The 17,656-nt window shown below is 38.9% G+C and overlaps 1 protein-coding gene across 21 annotated transcripts in view; it reads left to right on the top strand.

Moving 5' to 3' along the window:
* The window catches only part of ptprk (protein tyrosine phosphatase receptor type K), a 112,267-nt gene that overhangs the window by 76,064 nt on the left and 18,547 nt on the right, over positions 1 to 17,656 (top strand). For 17 of the 21 annotated variants that reach the window (XM_044048691.1, XM_044048704.1, XM_044048694.1 and 14 more), the window contains 11 exons: positions 3,362 to 3,544; positions 4,119 to 4,238; positions 4,975 to 5,084; positions 5,196 to 5,397; positions 5,678 to 5,783; positions 6,021 to 6,093; positions 6,365 to 6,487; positions 7,400 to 7,474; positions 7,598 to 7,634; positions 13,563 to 13,698; positions 16,773 to 16,802. In XM_044048691.1, the coding sequence (XP_043904626.1) occupies positions 3,362 to 3,544; positions 4,119 to 4,238; positions 4,975 to 5,084; positions 5,196 to 5,397; positions 5,678 to 5,783; positions 6,021 to 6,093; positions 6,365 to 6,487; positions 7,400 to 7,474; positions 7,598 to 7,634; positions 13,563 to 13,698; positions 16,773 to 16,802 (1,195 nt within the window). The remainder of the gene's footprint in view (positions 1 to 3,361; positions 3,545 to 4,118; positions 4,239 to 4,974; positions 5,085 to 5,195; positions 5,398 to 5,677; positions 5,784 to 6,020; positions 6,094 to 6,364; positions 6,488 to 7,399; positions 7,475 to 7,597; positions 7,635 to 13,562; positions 13,699 to 16,772; positions 16,803 to 17,656) is intronic. The other 4 variants (XM_044048707.1, XM_044048705.1, XM_044048703.1 and 1 more) reach the window with 1 other exon arrangement.

The following is a 17,656-nucleotide window of genomic DNA, read 5'->3' as shown; positions in this document are numbered from 1 at the left end:
CTCGCCTTTGTACTGTACATTTCATGGCTCCTCCTAATGCTTCATCATGAGGGAGTTGCTGTTGTTATTTTTTATTTTTTTCAATTTAATTTAGTTTTTATTTCCTTTTTCCTTTTGTTTTGCCACTCTTTAATTTCCAGCCTCTGGATTGTGCTGATATGAAGCTCGCCGTCCTCCGTGTTATTGTTGGTGTTTATTGGTATTGTTATTGTTTTCAAAGCTCCATCTGTGGAGAACAAAGCCTTTTTAGTTCCAACATGAATCCCGCCGTTTGTCCGTCCAACCAGCGGAGGAGGGAGTAAAAGGACAAGGCAGCCTCTGTGGTTTACCGTTTGGACCGGGTCCCGCTTTGACTCTGGCCCTGCTCCAAACTAGTTATCGTCTTTTCCCATTCCTCCTCTCAGTCATCTCTCCCTCTCATTCCAATTTTCACTCTCTGCTCTCGTTACCTCTCTTCCTCCACCCCCAGTTTCTTTCCTTCTCTCTTTCAGACAGCGAGTCATATATTTGTTTTTAATTCCACTTTGAGGACAATCACTATGAAGCACTCTTAGCATCTAAAGACCCTGAAATCAATGCACTTCATTAGATTGCCCTTACGTGTGTGTATGTGTGTGTTTGTCCTAATAGCCAGGTTTATGATGAGGATCATGAAGTATTGATTTGAACAGGCTGAGACACAGAGAGAGAGGGACCAAGATAAGTGTGGGGAGAGAAACGACGGGCAGTGAAGGCAGCATCAGGTCTCCCTCTCTCTCTATTTAAATGTCAACCATTTAATAACAGGTTGAGGGGAAAAATGAAATTCTCTGACCCTTCAGCTATTAACACACACACACACACAGTTGAGTTGAGCAATAACATTTTCTCTGCAGCTCAACAGACACGTACCTGTCACAACCTTTCTCCCACCTGCTTTTTTTCCCCTCAATATGTCTCTTTATTAGTGAGTAATTTACATTGAAATGACTTACCTCGGTGTATTTGTATTCAGCTTACACCTCAGTCACTGTGTGTGTGTGTGTGCGCAGTTGCCCTTGACAATGCATCTTTATTGACAGAAGTTTTATTAAGGCTAGCACTCTCTCCCTCTCTCTCTCTCACACACACACACGAACACACATACATGCTGTGCCCAGATTCAATCTTAATTCGGTCACAACCTAAAGCCCGCGTGTGTGCGTGTGAGTGACAGGCAGATAATGGGCTGTCAGAACAAGCGACAAGTTTGTGTCCTTGTGTTGTCTCCTCTGAGCAAGAAAATGAGAGAAGAAGAAGAAGAAGAAGGGGTTTGGGTAGAGACTTGCACCTGTGCTTAAGATGAGCTTTTTTATTAAGGGAGCCTAGGAAGGACATGAGGAAGCAGAGTGGGGAGATTACTGTGAGACAGAGGCAGAACATCATCACATGATAAAAATGATGATCATTCTTCAATAAAGCCTTGTTAGTTTTGGACCAGAAACAGCAAACAGGACATTTTAATGAAATCTGTGCTTGTTTCCTGGTTATGTCCAGAGCCAAAATGAAAGATAAGTGTCAGAGTAAATGAAGGCATATTAGGTGCTGGCTTTATGTTTTTTTTCTCATCATTACCTATTTCCCTGTTAACTGTTATAATACAAAACTATCTCATGTTTACAGCAACAGTACACGTGTATAATACTCCTACAGTATTCCAAAATCTTCCCGGGAACATCCATTTGAAAACACTGTATACTCATTAGGGATGGGACAATACCACTTTTTTTGTGTCCGATATCTACTGATGTCATTTTAGACCATTTATGAACGTATGAAGTCGTTAACGACACATTTGTGCCAAGTCTTTCCAAAGATTTAATTCCCCAAAAAAACAGCCCAAAACTCAGACTCAGCTAAAATGCTTTTGCTGATTTTTATTGACATTTTTACAGTCTGTGTATAGTGAAGCATGCACATATACATATATGTATGTATATATATATACACATATATATGTATGTATATATATACATATATATGTATATATATACATATACACACACATATATGTATATATATATGTATGTCTGATACCCGTTCGATTTTGACCAGAGCCGATACCGATTCCCATCCCTAATACTTATTGTACTTTATTTTCCGCCATTTTAATGACATCTCTCATTGACACCTCTAGTCACGCCCACTTTCACCTCTCCAAAAATCAAATCGGAAACCCAAATATTATGGATGCTGTCTGCGTTTTCCACTCCATAGGCACTCATTATAGAGGAAAAAGCTTAAATGTAATGTAATGTAGATCTTTGTCAGTAAGAAACAAAGATCTACAGATACTTTAGCATCCCTAATATCCGGGGTTTCCATTTTGATTTTTGGAGAGGTGAAAGTGGACACGCCAAGAGGTGTCCATGAGAAATTTGGTGATAAATGATCACTGTTTTCGGGCATTTAAGTTGCGTTAAGCATTTTGAAATGTGCCACTTTAGCCGTTTAACAGTTCTACATACGCTCATACAGTTGACACACACACACACACGTTAATAAACAGTATTTGTACACAGTGCCATGGCTCTCTGAATCACCTCGGGCACGTCTCGTGCAATTTACCATCAGTTCCACACGATGCCTAGTGAAATAATATACCGTAATATAAACTATGTTCCGCCAAAATTGAAACAGAAACGTGCCGCAGCCGGAACATGCCGTCGATAATTGCTGAGTCTTAAGACCGCGACACATATGCATACGGTACTCTTTATATCTTGTAGATCAAGTGATGTGTGATTAGTAGATGGGAGTGGTACGTTTCTGTGGAGTAATGGCAGCCAGTCTTGATTGAATGATATCTGTCCAGCCTGGAGAAAGTGGTTCCCGTAGCTCTCATGATTGATTGGCTGGTAAAGATAATTGCTTTCACTAGCCTCTGGGTAAATGGAGTTGCCAAAAAGAGCTTCTTCTCTATGTAAGGTTGTCCACACGTACAGTACAGTTGAATGGTTGGGGAACAGTGATTCACTGAATCCCTGGATGTATGTCCTGGAGTCACTGTGGTTGTGTGAAGGAGGGGGGGTCTGGGTGTTATTGATCCAGTTAAATGAGCCAGTTAAGGTAATTAAAGCCTCAGGTCAGCAGGAGAGAGGATTATATTGACAATAACAGTTCTGATTACACATTTAAGATGAATATCAACAATGTGCCTCATGGAAAAGTAGTTGGTTTGCAGTGATGAGCGCGGTCGAGTGGAAACTGTTGACTCGGTGCTTTTTAATCTTTCTTTTTTTTTTTGAGGATCCAGTGCAGTTAAATTTGCTCCATATGGACAGTGCACGGAAGCTATTAACCTCCACGCCTCGCCTCTGTGGTCTTCTCCCTGTTTCTACAGAACCGATGCGGACGCCAAAGAGGCTGAAGATTGCCGAGACCAGGTCTCGCCTGATCGCCGTGGACTGGGAGTCGCTAGGTTACAACATCACTCGCTGTCACACCTTCAACGTCACCATCTGTTACCATTATATGACGGCCAGCAACCGCAGCAAGGCCGACTGCTTGGACATGGACCCTAAAGGTAGTACTCAGCGCTCTACACAAGTATACATCGAAGTAGCAACTTGAAACAACACAATTAGCAAATCTCAAAGGCAGCAATAAGAAATACTTCATCATACAGTGCATCTTACTCAGGGATTATACTGCACCGTTGGTTAAAGGTTATTTTCTTATATAAAAACCTACTTTGCATCCTTCCATTAGAGAGTGGTTAATATTTGTTAATGTTGTTGACATGAGACGACATTTTTTTTTTTAATCTATTAAATACGAAATATTTTGTAAATCTAATCACATTTGCAATATGTGGCTCATATACTGCACATGAGCAATGACTAGTAAATAACATACCGTTACAAACAAGTGCTAAATGGAAATGTTAATTCCTCAGTGGGATTAGCGGAAGCAATTTGTTTGTCATAGCAGCCACATGATTCTATCATAATATCATCAGTATATTATAGGAATTCATGACACATTGATTGAATTGTTATCTATCTAAACCCTAAATGACGTACATGAGTGATTTTGATTGGTTTTGTGCTAAAACAAGCAATTGTTTTATTGTTTGATTGTCCTTTCCCCCCTTTTAGCTCCACGGCACCTGGTGGGAAATCTGCCGCCCTACACCAACGTCAGTCTGAAGATGATTCTCACAAACCCGGAGGGACGCAAAGAGAGCGACGAGACCGTCATTCAGACTGATGAGGATGGTACGAGCAGTGCTGTAATGTTATTTGTTGTTTATATTTCTAGCAACATTTTACTTTTACTCCACTACATTTCCTCTAACTCTCGTTGTTACTTGTTGCTACCAAATAAAATCAGAAGAAGAAGAGTTGGTAATGGTCTGTATTTATATAGAGTTTCTCTAGCTTTACACTACAGGTTTCACCCATTCACCCACTGCCACATGGGGTTAAGTGTCTTGCTCATGGACACATAGACGAGCAGAGCCAGGAATTGAACCCACAACAAGTCACCCTATCACTGAGCCACCATGGCTCATTCCTCACTTTTTAAATACTTTTACTTCTAAAACTTAAGTACATTTTATATCAGAAAATTACTTTTGATACTTAAGTGCAGTAAATGGCATAGACATAATACTTTAACTAAGTATAAAGTCCCCTTTAAGGCACTTTATACGAGACTAGTACGAGAAACAACACTCAAAACCACAAACTTGCTGTTTCTATTCAACACTTTATTTAAAGAGTAAATGTCTGTAATGTGGATTTATGACATCAGGTACAGTTGGGAAGTGGAATAAAAATATAAAAACCAAACATTAAAAAAAAAAACTAATTCTGAGTAGCACACAGAGCAGTGATTTGATCTGTGTTTGTATTTGTGTGGGAGCTTTTCATTTTGAGCACAGGTTTTTAACTGTTATTTCATTAGCACTGTATAATTTTTGTCTCTGTGTGTGTGTTTGTGTGTTGACAGTTCCAGGTCCAGTTCCCAGTCAGTCGCTAAAAGCCACTCCATATGAAGACAGAATTCTTCTCTACTGGAAGGAACCGGCTGAACCCAACGGAATCATCACACAGTATGAGGTACGTCGTGGAGATGCTGGCAGGAGTGAGAAGCTGTTGTACTGTAGGCGTCTTCATGGTGGAAATCTGATCCACTTGGTTTTTCTTTCCTCTCTCTCTGCAACGCCTCAGATCAGCTACAGCGGCGTGCGTTCATTTGACCCCTCGGTGCCTCTGCAGCGGCCGGGACTCACGGTGTCTCTGCCTTCAAACGCCACCTACCACCTGTTTCCCCAGCTCCACCCGGGCGTCACATACCACCTCTCTATACGAGCGTCCACCTCCAAAGGATTCGGTCCGGCGACCACGCTGAACGTGTCGACTAACATTTCAGGTAGAAACTTTAATAGTTAATCCCAAATATACAGTATTTGTTAAGATTCATCATTTAGATAAAATGTTACGGTGATAAGGGCTGCAAGGATTATTCGATTAATCTAAATTAATCACTATTTTGATAATCGACATTTTCTGACATTTTTTGGACCAAACAACTAATCAATTAATCGAGAAAATAATCCACAGATTATTGGATTGTGAAAATGATTGTTAGCAGCAGCAGCCCTAAAGGTGATGCATGTTGATTAATGCCACTACTGATGTTTGTTCTCCAGCGCCGACGATTGACGAGTACGATGCCGCTGAAGCTTTTCTGAATGAAACTGCGACAACCATCACTGTCCTGCTCAAACCTGCCCAGGCCAAGGGAGCACCTATCAGGTAATAAGAGTATTTATGGAGTCTATATGTAATTAAAGTACAGATTTATGTGGGAAAAAAATGTCATTTCAAAAATTCAACCAGTCATTAATGCATAAAATAAACATATTGGCCATATGTGTATTGTAGCTGCTCATTCTGTTTTCTTGGAGTGACATGGAAAGTTTGAAATTAGACTTATATGATGTTTTTTATTATCGATGAGTATTTTATTTTACACTGTCTACTTGTCTACAGCGCGTACCAGATTGTGGTGGAGGAAGTGAATCCCCGACGGACCCGGCGCCAAGCTTCCTCCGACTGTTACGAGGTGATTAATAATCCGTTTGTACACAAATGTAACGAGCCCTGCCTTTTAAGTCTATTTATAATGTATGTATGTATTGGCTCGCAAACATGTCCACTGGGGGGGAAAAAAGATTCTTTTAAAAACAGAATTCACTGTTTTTTTAATTAATTTATTCATTATTTTCATCCGTGGACTTTTGGATTGCTAATTAAAGCGAGCGCTTTTCTTTTGAAGGAATTAACTTTTTCATTCCCATTCGCTTTCTTTTCTCCTAACAAATTATTTCCCCCAGGTTCCAGTTTCATACCACAGCGCCTCTAGTGGTGGATCTCCATATTACTATGCCGCCCAGCTGTCCCCCAGCAACCTGCCTGAGCCGCTGCCTTTCACCGTGGGAGACAACAAGACTTACCAGGCAAGATTACTTTAATATGTGCAGTGAAAATCATGTGAAATTTGAGGGAAATCAAACTAAAATTTAGAATTTAATCACAGAAGCCACCAATTTGTAACACAAGCATGACAGTATAGTATATGTAGTACAGTCTAACAACAGTATTTTTCTTTAACATCACATGATGAAAGCTCTTAACGCTCACAGAGAACAGACACACATGCCACATTTTCATGATTCAAACAAGTTCAGTTTATTGTTTATTTAACAGGGACAACTGACAATTTTATCAACTGTTCCAGAGTTAGCTAATAGCTCATTTGCATCTGCAGTCCCTGGGCAAGCAAACAAACAACAATCAGGACAGAATAAAAACATAGCACATAAGAATACCTAAGAAAACTAATAGACGAGTAGATAATTAAGACAACATGGCAGTACAATAAAAAATCCAGCTGACATGAAAGTGGGCACAGTTTAGGGGTTTAGGATTGTCTTTGCTAAACTGAGTTTCTGACCGGTCAAGGCAAAAGCTTTAAAAATTAGAAATTGTTCATATGAGCTTAAAATTGTATCACCAAATTTTGATACAGCAATGACGGATAGTTCACAGAATTTCAAGTGTCTGTGTTGATATGGAACAATATGTAGTTCACGATAAAAAATATATATTTATGACGCAAAATTAATCTATTACAATTAATAAATAAAAAAACTTGTATCATTTATATTAATTAGCCACATAAAATGGGCTGAAGGGCCGCGAGATTTGGGACCTTTAATTTAGATGTAGATTGTGGCGTCTTCTAACTATATAACTCTTGACCACAAAGGAAATAAAAATCTTTAAATTCTGTAGCAGAGGTTACTGTATATCAGTGCCTATATTTTCACCTTATATAAAGCTGATTATGTCTGTTTTTTAATCCACAGGGATTCTGGAATCCTCCGCTGGCTCCGAGGAAGAACTACAACATCTATCTTCAAGCTGTGAGCAGCACAGAGCGGGTAAGTCAATACTTTTTTTCCACAGTCGATACATAAAAGTCCCATTCATTTGGTATGAGTGTGTTATGTGTGGAGTTATTAACCTTGTTGTATCTTTGTTTTGGTTTTGGTTTTTTTCTCCAGGAAAGTAAGACGCAGTGTCTGAGGCTCGCTACTAAAGGTGAGAACACACGGTTTGGTCAACTCTGTTTTATCTCCAGTGATTATTTTTACCTCCTATTTATGTTTGTGTTTTTGTTATGAGTCACATTACAGATTATGAGATATAGTCGGTGTTAATAATCTTATTAGTGCCTTGAATATGCGTTGATGTGGGTGTGATGTCAGTGTGTTTTTCCATGTTAATAGTTTTAGAGATGATAATATTTTAATTGCATAGAGGAAATGTTTATCTCCTGTGTGTTTTTCTGCACATGTGAGTCACAGAGAGTCTAATGCTGTTGTTTTGTAGCCATATGGTTATAGATTATCAGACTGGGTTTAAGTGGCGCGCGGAGTTAATCCACAGGCAACCTCAAACACGACCACACACACACACACACACTGTGTTTTCAGGAAATATGTTTAGAAACGTGGCTCATGGGTCAGAGTTTAGCGGCATGGAGTAAGAACAAGGATAAAAATAAAAAACACATTACTATGTTTTCAATGACAAGGACAGTGTCATACAGTTGAGTAGTTGTGTAGCGTAAACCCTAACACAGAGGACACTAAAATGTTTATTATGCTCCCAATATAGAACTGGACGGTAAGACTGTTGAGATTATAACAAAGGACTCTTCTGCTCACTCCTTTCTTTCCCCAAGTGTGCAAGGGAACAATGGGGGGACTGGGTTATGGTTAGGGCAGAGAGAAATGTTGTTATACCTCATTTGAGTGGCAAACTTTCACTTCAAAATGCTTCTGTGCTGCTGTAGAAACAAGTCGGCACAAGATGGCGGCCTCTGTAAACCAAGGCCTTTCCCTAAAATACATTAAAAGACTTATTCTAAGGCTACAAAGACCAAACAAGACTTATATTTTAGGCAGTTCTACACCTATATGCACATAATCATGGGTAGTATTTTCAATTTCTGACTATAAACCCTCCTATATGTTACACACCAGACCTTTCAGATAGACATTAGTCAGCTGTGGCTGTCATTCATTACGGCTGGACACCATGCCGCTGAAGTTGAGTCCATAGGTCATTACTCGTGGAATAGTCGATGGACTTGGGCAGAGTTTGGTGCCCAACAAGCAGCTTTTGTTCACACGACCGTTTCCTTACTGACACGTTGTTATTCAGGCAGGTTTTGTGGTGAAGAAGCGTCAGAGTAAATTAGTCTGTCGTGTCAGTTTGTGTGAAACGACAGCAGCAGAGCAGATTACTGCAGTGACACAAGACACTGCAATTAAAACCTTACTCCCTAAACATTGTAAGCCATGTATGACACTATCTCTAGTTATTTTGGCTAAATCCAGCTGTATGAAGCATCATCATCACTATGTGTGTGTATATATATATATATATATATATATATATATATATATATATATGTATACATACATAAAGATATTTCAACGGCTGCTGGTGTTTTGTAGTTATTACAACAGGTAGTGTCTTCACTGCAGAGAGTGATGGCACTCTCTGTAGCTTTAGGGGGTCTGAGTGGAGCTGAAAGACTCTGGAAAGGATTTAAGATTTTTTCCTTTAATAACAGGAGGAAAGGCACAGTTATGGACAGAGAGGTTGACGTCCTTTCCTCTTACTCTCTGTGTGTGTGTGTGTGTGTGTGTGTGTGTGTGTGTACATGGAGGATTAAGTGGTGATGGTCCTATTAGGTCATCTGGAGTATTGTGTATGGTCATTGTTGCCTCAGGGTGTTTTTTTTTTGTGTGTGTGTGTGTGGGTGTGTTACAATTGTTGGTGTACTGACCTGGATAATCTACACAGACATTAAGAGCCCCATCATGGGGGTTGGTCTCCGAACCTTTTACATTTTGTTTTTTATTATGTTTTGTTTGGTTTCGCCTCCTCATGAAATTACCAAGTGGTTTTTGGCCAGTTGTGTGTCGCACATGGCTGTTGACACGATGGTGAATAAACCTTGAAAGCTTTTAGAGCTATAACTAACGGTTACTTCCATAACTGAGTAATCTGTCGAGTAATCTTTTGGTCAGAAACTGTTGAATAACCTCAAAATGATGATGTTTTTGAATGAAACCCGGAAATATTCACATTTAAGAAACTGAAAAATCCCATTAATCATTTACAAAATAGTTGACAATTAATTTTAGTCATCGATTAATAATCAAAGAATCATTGCAGCCCTAAAAGGTACTGACCAAGAATTAGTTTTAAGAGTATTCATTAAGAGTATAGCTTAATGAAACCTCTTTGATACTCGATGTTTTACACTAATACTGAGATTTATATTTAAAAATTATAGAAAAACAGCTGTTTATCCCTTTTTGTTATGAATTTAGATCAAGATATAGAGTAAATTGTACATTTCTTTACCACTTTTATGTTATATATACAAGTTAATATCTGCCAGTTTTGTTTATTGGTCTAATCCTGTAAGTGACATTAAAGACATACAGTATACAGCCCATTCAATGTGACATCTACAGGTAAAGCACTATTTGTCAGAGTGCATAGTGTCACATCGAGGTGTTTATAATAATTTAATCTATAATCCGCGATACATTTATAATTCATGTATGATTTGTGTATTCATGAAGCATAAAATGTGACATGGGAACATGCGATGAATATGTGTGCAGGACTGTGAATATTGTTAAATATGTATTAATATTGAGGCTGAAAACAGTCCCAAACTATTTGATGTTGTTGTTTAGTAAGATGAAGTGAAAACTAAGATGCCCAGTTGCTCGGAACTATTTAGCCATTTTGTTAAATAAAAGTGAAACAGATTTATTAGCTGTTTTTGAAGATTTATGAGGACAAATGGTTCTCGGAGCTCGGTCGGTAAGTCAGGCTTTCCTGAGAGGGAGGTTGTTTGTTTTCGTCCTTTTTGTGTGTGAGTATTTTGCTGAGAGTTAGAAAAATACAGAATAATTTCAACCTCTTTCTTTTAAAAGCTGCATCTTTGCCTGACAAATTGCCGCTCTTGATTCATCCATCAATCTGACACCTGTGCTGTGTCTTTTTTTTTTGTATAATAATGTTGCATAATAATTTGGGGCAGATTGTGCTCATTTGAATTATTGTACTGGCAGAAACATTTTCGAGTGTGTTAAGGTCACGAACACTGCGAGATAAAGAGAAAGAGGGAGATTAGGTTTATCTTCGGCATTCAGCATTAGAAGTGGATTATTATTGGATAGATGTATTGCATTATGTTGAGTTTTGTGCACGTCTTTGTGTTGGATTATTTGGATTATCATAATGCATGATAATGTTCTTACACTGCGGCATGAACTATTCTGGCGTTACGAGATCAGATCACTCAGAGCTTAGGAGCATGAAAACAGATGTTCTCTCCCTACCCGCGATCAACAGGCTTTAAATTCTCTTATGGTGTGCAGTCATTTATAGATTTTATTCCAAATAGACAAAGTCAGGGAGTTGCTATGGACAAAATTTAGTTTATCTTCAAGTAAAACACAGAGGCACTGATGTGGAGACAATGGACATCTGTTGTCAAACTGCATTTCAAAAGCTTTTTACAGTGACAGTGTGATGTCAAGAGTAATCTGAAATGCATTGAAAGGATACAAGGTGTGATAAATGAATGAAATGAAAATGTCTTGTTATTTATGAATGTGTCCTGTTTCTATTTAGTATAGAGAGTAGGAGTAGTTGCTGAGTAAGCAGAGTTTTCCAGTTTAATACTGTCAGGGGATACAACAGAATGAATAAAAGGCAAATTATGTTTAAATCGAGTTGACCCAACCACGTTAAACATTGTCAGCTCCCACTCATACTATATTTCTGCCCTTTCACAATGTAGAGACAATTCAATATTGCAAATATTAATTTCTCTGGGATGTTTTCAAACTGACAGATTTCAAGTTCTACTTTAACTGAAACTCTTCAGCTTCTCAGTCACTTAGAACAAGAGCAGCGTCAAGCGTTGTTGCCACACTGCATTTTGGGTCCATTGATTCGCTTTGCTTGCACTGTGGGTGACACAAGTTCCTCTTTCAAGCAGCAGCATGGGCACCAGCCTGTCGCATCACATTATGCAAAATCCCCCCCATACTAGGATTGACAACTTCCTGATAAGAAAATAAGAAACGGTTATACTGTTTACATATTGCACTTTAAACACATTGCATCCGCCTCACCCCTTGCTACAATACACAGGACTTGGACCAATTAAAATTGCCCATTCTCTGTTGGATAGTAATGACAGACAGACAGATAGAGGGCCTGGCAGCAGGAGGAACATTTTATTTTCCCTCATACAATTCGCACAACCTTCATTACTTCGTCCCCTTATGTTAACGGGAAAAAAATGCATGAATCTAATCATTATGACATGTGCATGAACTCAAATAATCACAGTGATCAAAGAAAAATAAAATTCATTCATGGCTCCTAAGTGGACTAATCTGTCATTTTCTGTCAGGTCTTTTGTCTTTTTAAATACAGAACAAATCGTTATTTTACAGAATTGTTGGCAACCCTAGTGCAAGCTCATATACAGCTCAAACACTACAATGAGCTGTCAAAATAAGTTTTGCTCCTTGTTGGTCATTTTTGACCTACAGCGTCCTTTAGCATCATTAGCATCTCTTGCTACGTCCCATGACAGACACTGCTTTGCTAACTGTTAGCCAGACCTGCCAAAACTCTTACAGGGACACGTACGTGTAAGTTGACCATAAAACAGCCACACATTATTTTGTGTTTAGTGCTAATTGTCAAACACGGTGGGAGAAGCACCATGTTCACCATCTTGTCAAATATTAGCATGCTAATACGCTAATACGCTAAATTTGCATTGTGAATATAGTAAGCAGGTACAAACCTACCATGTTCACATTTAAGCTAAATGGATTAACAATAATGAATAATCTGATACTCTATATCACTCAGCATAATCATAATAAAGAAGAATTTAGTGCTATTCCTAATTTTTAAATCTACAAGCAATACAAAACTTTCATATTTGAGTCACTGAAGTCAGTTACCATGACATTTTTGTCAGCATTTGTCAGACTTTGCTTTACAACTTTGCATGATATTTGTCTGATTTCTTTCCCTGGCGTGATTAAACCTTTCTAATTAAATGGCTCACCTGGATTATTTTTTTTTTCTCCTTATCATGCTCACCAATTTTGTGATGCGAGAGCTTTTTCGGAAAGACACATTCAGAGAAACCAAACACAATTCCCGAGGCTGTCAGGTGGCATTTATTGCCTGCCAGAGGTGACGCACTGTTGCATAAATACTGCCAAGATTCCACATTATTTGTTTTAACGGCTCCGAGACAGTGCAGTGAGCAGAATTTCACAAGTGTGGAGAAGTGTAGTTTATTGGTATATTAGGTTTTATTACGACAGAGGCAGAATGGTCAGAGACATTCTCCCTCCTTATCTTTTTATGATGTAATACAGGTATTTACATAAACTCACTGGGCTATAGATAAAGTTTTTGAAGATCATTTTAACTGTTCATATTTGATTTTCTCTCTTTTAGTATGTTAAACTACTTACTTATACTGTGTATCAGTTAGGAGGGCAGAAAATAAATGTACTACTCATAAGTCGGTTCGTACAAAATATAATACTGAAGAGTTTTGTGTTTTTGTAGAATTAGAATAAGACTTTTAGGAAAGTGTCCTGCTTCACAGAGGCCACCATCTTGTGGCACATTTTTTCCACTTTTGTAAAGTCAGTCTTGTCAGTCTTACCATTAGATGTCACTAATTCTTACACAATGACCCTTTAAATACTTTATTTTAATCTATCTGTCCATGGATGTGGGACATTAAGTTTTTGCATCTTGTAGAAGAACCTTTACTTTACTCTTTTTTCCATAATACCACAAAATAATCACTCATTTCTGTAAAATGAGAGTTGATGATATTATGTCAGAGCATCAGTAATGATGGGTGTTTTTCTTATGTTGTAGGTGCTACCGAGGAGCCAGAAGTCATCCCTGACCCTGCGAAACAGACGGACCGCGTGGTAAAGATTGCTGGCATCAGTGCGGGTGTTCTTGTCTTTATTCTGCTGGTGTTGGTAGCCATCCTGTTGGTCAAGAAGAGGTGAGTGATATTTCGTGGCCACTCAAGCCTCTTTAATGAAGAGTTTAATGAAGAGTGCAAGTATTAGCTGAAGAGTACTTCAGACATACACACCAACAAGCAGGAGGTGCGAGGACATGCGGGCGCAAATGTGAACCTAAATCCATTCTCCTGTTTGGTGTTGGTGCTGTATTTAATGTAGTGACGCCACCTTTCATCCATCCACCATTAGTGTTGATCTCCCTTCATAACCACACTGATCACTTTTCCTCAGGGCCGCTGTTCTTTTAAGGCAAATTCTTTTTTATTTAATAACAAAATTAGAAACTCCTGCTTTGTGTGGTTTAGTGCAAGGGAGAGCTGAGGTCATGCTCCTTGTTTTTTCCTTTGCACTACAGCTGTTGAAACAAACTAGACAAAACAAACACTCACACAGCTGCCTCATTTGTGAGAATGGAGGTGAAAGAGACTCTGAAGTCATTTACAGAAACACATCAAAGACAGTAAAATATCTCTTTTGAAGTGGTTTTGTGTGAAACAATTGCTCCCTGCACTTACTTTATTTAAATGGGAGTTTAAAGATATTATAGAAAAGATCCGTATACAACAAACATGTAAATATGCCACTGTGTGAAGAAGCTGCTTATTTAAAACCGTAGCACATTGCTCATTAAAGAGCAGTTCATAAAAGTGCAGTGACTGAGCCATTGTTTTGGTCTGTAATGCAAATATTACACATTTAATGTTAAGTTCTGTCGTAGAAAGACCTTTGAATTGAGTTGGCATTTGTGCCGACCGCTTCGGTCAGTCACCTGTTGTCTTAACCTGGTACACAGCTCCACCACGTGGTGATTAGCAGCATTACAACATGATACTGCCTGCTGCACATCACCTCAATAAAACCTGACTTATTCCTACATATTGCAAGAATATATTTATTCCCACACAATGAGGAAATGTGTCCTTTTTCAATGATAAACTGGCACAACATTTGTTCGTCTATGAAGGTTTAATACATTCAGAGCTCCAGGGTGAGGACCATAACTTTATTGCTTGGTTGGCTCCGTCCTCTTGAGATGCGGCACTATTTTACTGCACGCAAACATCATTAGACGCTAATTAAGAAAGGTTAGACACTGAATGTCCCCGTGTTGTGATAACACACCATGAGGGAAATCCACGGTGGCTCATTTTCCCTCATCATAAGTCTATGAAGTTGTTATTGATCAGGGTCTATGTGAGTTTACTATGGAGACACATCAGGCCAAATGTCCTTGTACTTTGCCAGTACCAGTGTGTACGTGTGTCCGCAAAATTATAACTAACTAAAAAGGTGTTTGTGTGAAGGGATCGCCTATGATCGTAAAGATGACTTAACCTCAATTTAACGAGAAGTCTCTTCCAGGAAATACGGCATTAACAGATTACTGGAAACCAGTTTCTCTTTTACAAATAGTTATTTTGCACACACACCAGTCAGTGATCAGTGATAGAATTTCACCTCTGTATTAAATCCATCCTTATTACACACCAGTAAGCTGGGCCTGGGGATTGGGTTGCCTTGCTCAGGGGCATCCCAGCCCTTTACCTGTACCTGGATTTGAACCAACGACCCTCTTGGTTACAAGTACAATTCCTTCTCCTCTTGGCCATGGGCTTCTGCCAATCGTTAAATCACAGTTGGAGTTGAATCCTCACATCTGACAATCACGCAGCCTCTGACTTGCATGTTTTTTATCTTAATATTCTTAATGAATTCATGTGATCCAGCCCCTGTTTGGCAGCGTCAGTGTCAAAGTGTAATTGTTAATGATTGTTAATGATAACCACCGGGCCTGGGCTTAAAGTGCAGGGGAATAAATATTTTTAGACCCGCCAGTGTTTGATCCATAGTTTGCACTTAGAGGCCTGATTACTGAAACATGTTTTACCCGAACATTATCCGTCCCTTGAGGATTTAAAGGCCTTTTGATTATAGAAAATTGGACCAAATTGAAAGATAATGCGTTTTTCGGGAGGCAACTGTCGTATATGACTCTGTAATTGCGAGCACAGCCCGGAGGAACTGTCTGTTGTTGTTTTGCAAACTGAAACCTCGTGACGCGTTCATTTATCCGAGCCCAAGGCAAGTTCTCATACACCAGTGAATATCCGAGGGTCTTCCGCGGTGACGGTGGCGGTGTTTTTTGTAAAGTAAAACATTGTGTGAAATGTCCTGAAAGGCCTATATTACCAGCATGTACAACTAAACAGGAATGTTTTTGTTTTTTTAAAGGGTATGACGTGTTGAGTTTGTTGCTGTGTACATACATTTATGTTATTTGCATTTTTCTTATATGGAAGAAATGGATTATATGGATTTGTACTGCAGCAACATTCATCAAATATGACAGCTGTTTCCAGCCGAAATAGACATAAAGTAAAATTAAGATACATTCTAAAATGATTTAAAAAAAAAAGAAGAAGCATTTCACTGATACTGAACAGCTGTAACTGATGTAACAGTATTGCACTTGACATTGTGAAAGCATTATTTCACCCTCATGAGCATGACGTTATGTTATTAAGTCATTCTCTCTTCCATGAAGGTTTCTGGGGAGATCAGTCTTCATTGTCATCGAAACCGTACAACTTTGAACAATACTGCATCTTTAAAATAGTGGGTACAGGATGACATCACTATGACATCACTGTGTGACATCACGCTTGCTGTACAGGTAGCAAGCGGTGTGGTGTTATGGACGTTTTTATATTACAGAAAATTATGCATGACTATTTCAAATACAACACTCCTAGAAGGAAAAGAGTCAAAGAAGAGAACAGTCCTGTTGGTTTGTTGTTATTTTTAGTCACAGTTTATTTAAGTTCCTCAGTTTGTTTTTAATGTAGTACTAAAGTTTTTTTTTTTCTTTTAAGAATTAGGGCCAATCATAGTTATAACAACCCCTTGCATGACCCTCAAGTTGTAGCAATCAAAAGTTGTTTTTCCTCTGTTTCTGTTGTTGCTGGTCGGTACAGGACAGTATTGTCCTTATTTGCATATTCATGACCCTTGTGTCTCACTCTTTGCTTTCTGATTGGCTCACAACCCCCAGGAGGACCTACTATTCATACTCTTATTACCTGTAAGTAAACAAACAACCAACAATCAGCTCACGCAGCCGCTCTTACCTTATTGGGGGCGAATTATTAGTGGCTAGTTGTTGTTATTTTTTTAAAGATGCAGTATACTTTTTTCAAGACAAAAAAAAACCAAACCAAACACATTTTCAGCTCTGATCAACCAGCCAAAGCCATCCTCATTGATGCCCTGTCAGGGTGGGGGTCAGTTCACATTCATGTCAGTCAGTTCAGGATTTCCATGAACTCCTCATTTTTAACATTTTCCATATTTTTTAATATATATATTTAAAATGTTAAATGTTTTTTTTTCTTAATGAGCACTGGTGCTTTTCCTGTGTTAAATTATATGAAGTAGAGAAATCAAATGAATGCCAGCTTCTATTAAAGGGGGACTGAACTGACGGTGAATTGACCTCAGGCCCGGCGTCCTCTACATGCTCCAAAGTTGCTCTGAAGCAGACTTACGAGGGCCAAAGTTGGCCATTTAACCAGAACAATGCAGGCCAAAGTGGGACAACACAGGCCCACGTGTGTTATTTGAAAAAAGGATGCTGCACTTGTGACTTGTAGCTCTTTGTGTGCATGTAGTCATGTGATCATCCATCTGCCCATCAAGTCACAGGTATCATGGTGGTTCTGCTACACGGTGGTGTGTCTCTCCAAGTTTGGTCCGGTTTGGTTTTCCTGTTTTTGGGACACGTGGCCTGATGGTTTTTCTTTTATCATGGGTGTTTCCTCCTCCACTCTGTCTCTTAGCAGCTGTGGCACAAAACAGATCCCTACATCTGCATTGCCTTAAAAAAGAGCTTGGGACTATTTTGTGTTGAGCAGCAAGAAAACGTAGAATAATAAATGA

This window comes from Solea senegalensis, linkage group LG17 (genome assembly GCF_019176455.1).
Source record: "Solea senegalensis isolate Sse05_10M linkage group LG17, IFAPA_SoseM_1, whole genome shotgun sequence".
NCBI classification, from domain to species: Eukaryota; Metazoa; Chordata; class Actinopteri; order Pleuronectiformes; family Soleidae; genus Solea; species Solea senegalensis.
Note: the sequence above shows the minus strand (reverse complement) of the source record. Positions and strands in the feature narration are given on the sequence as shown.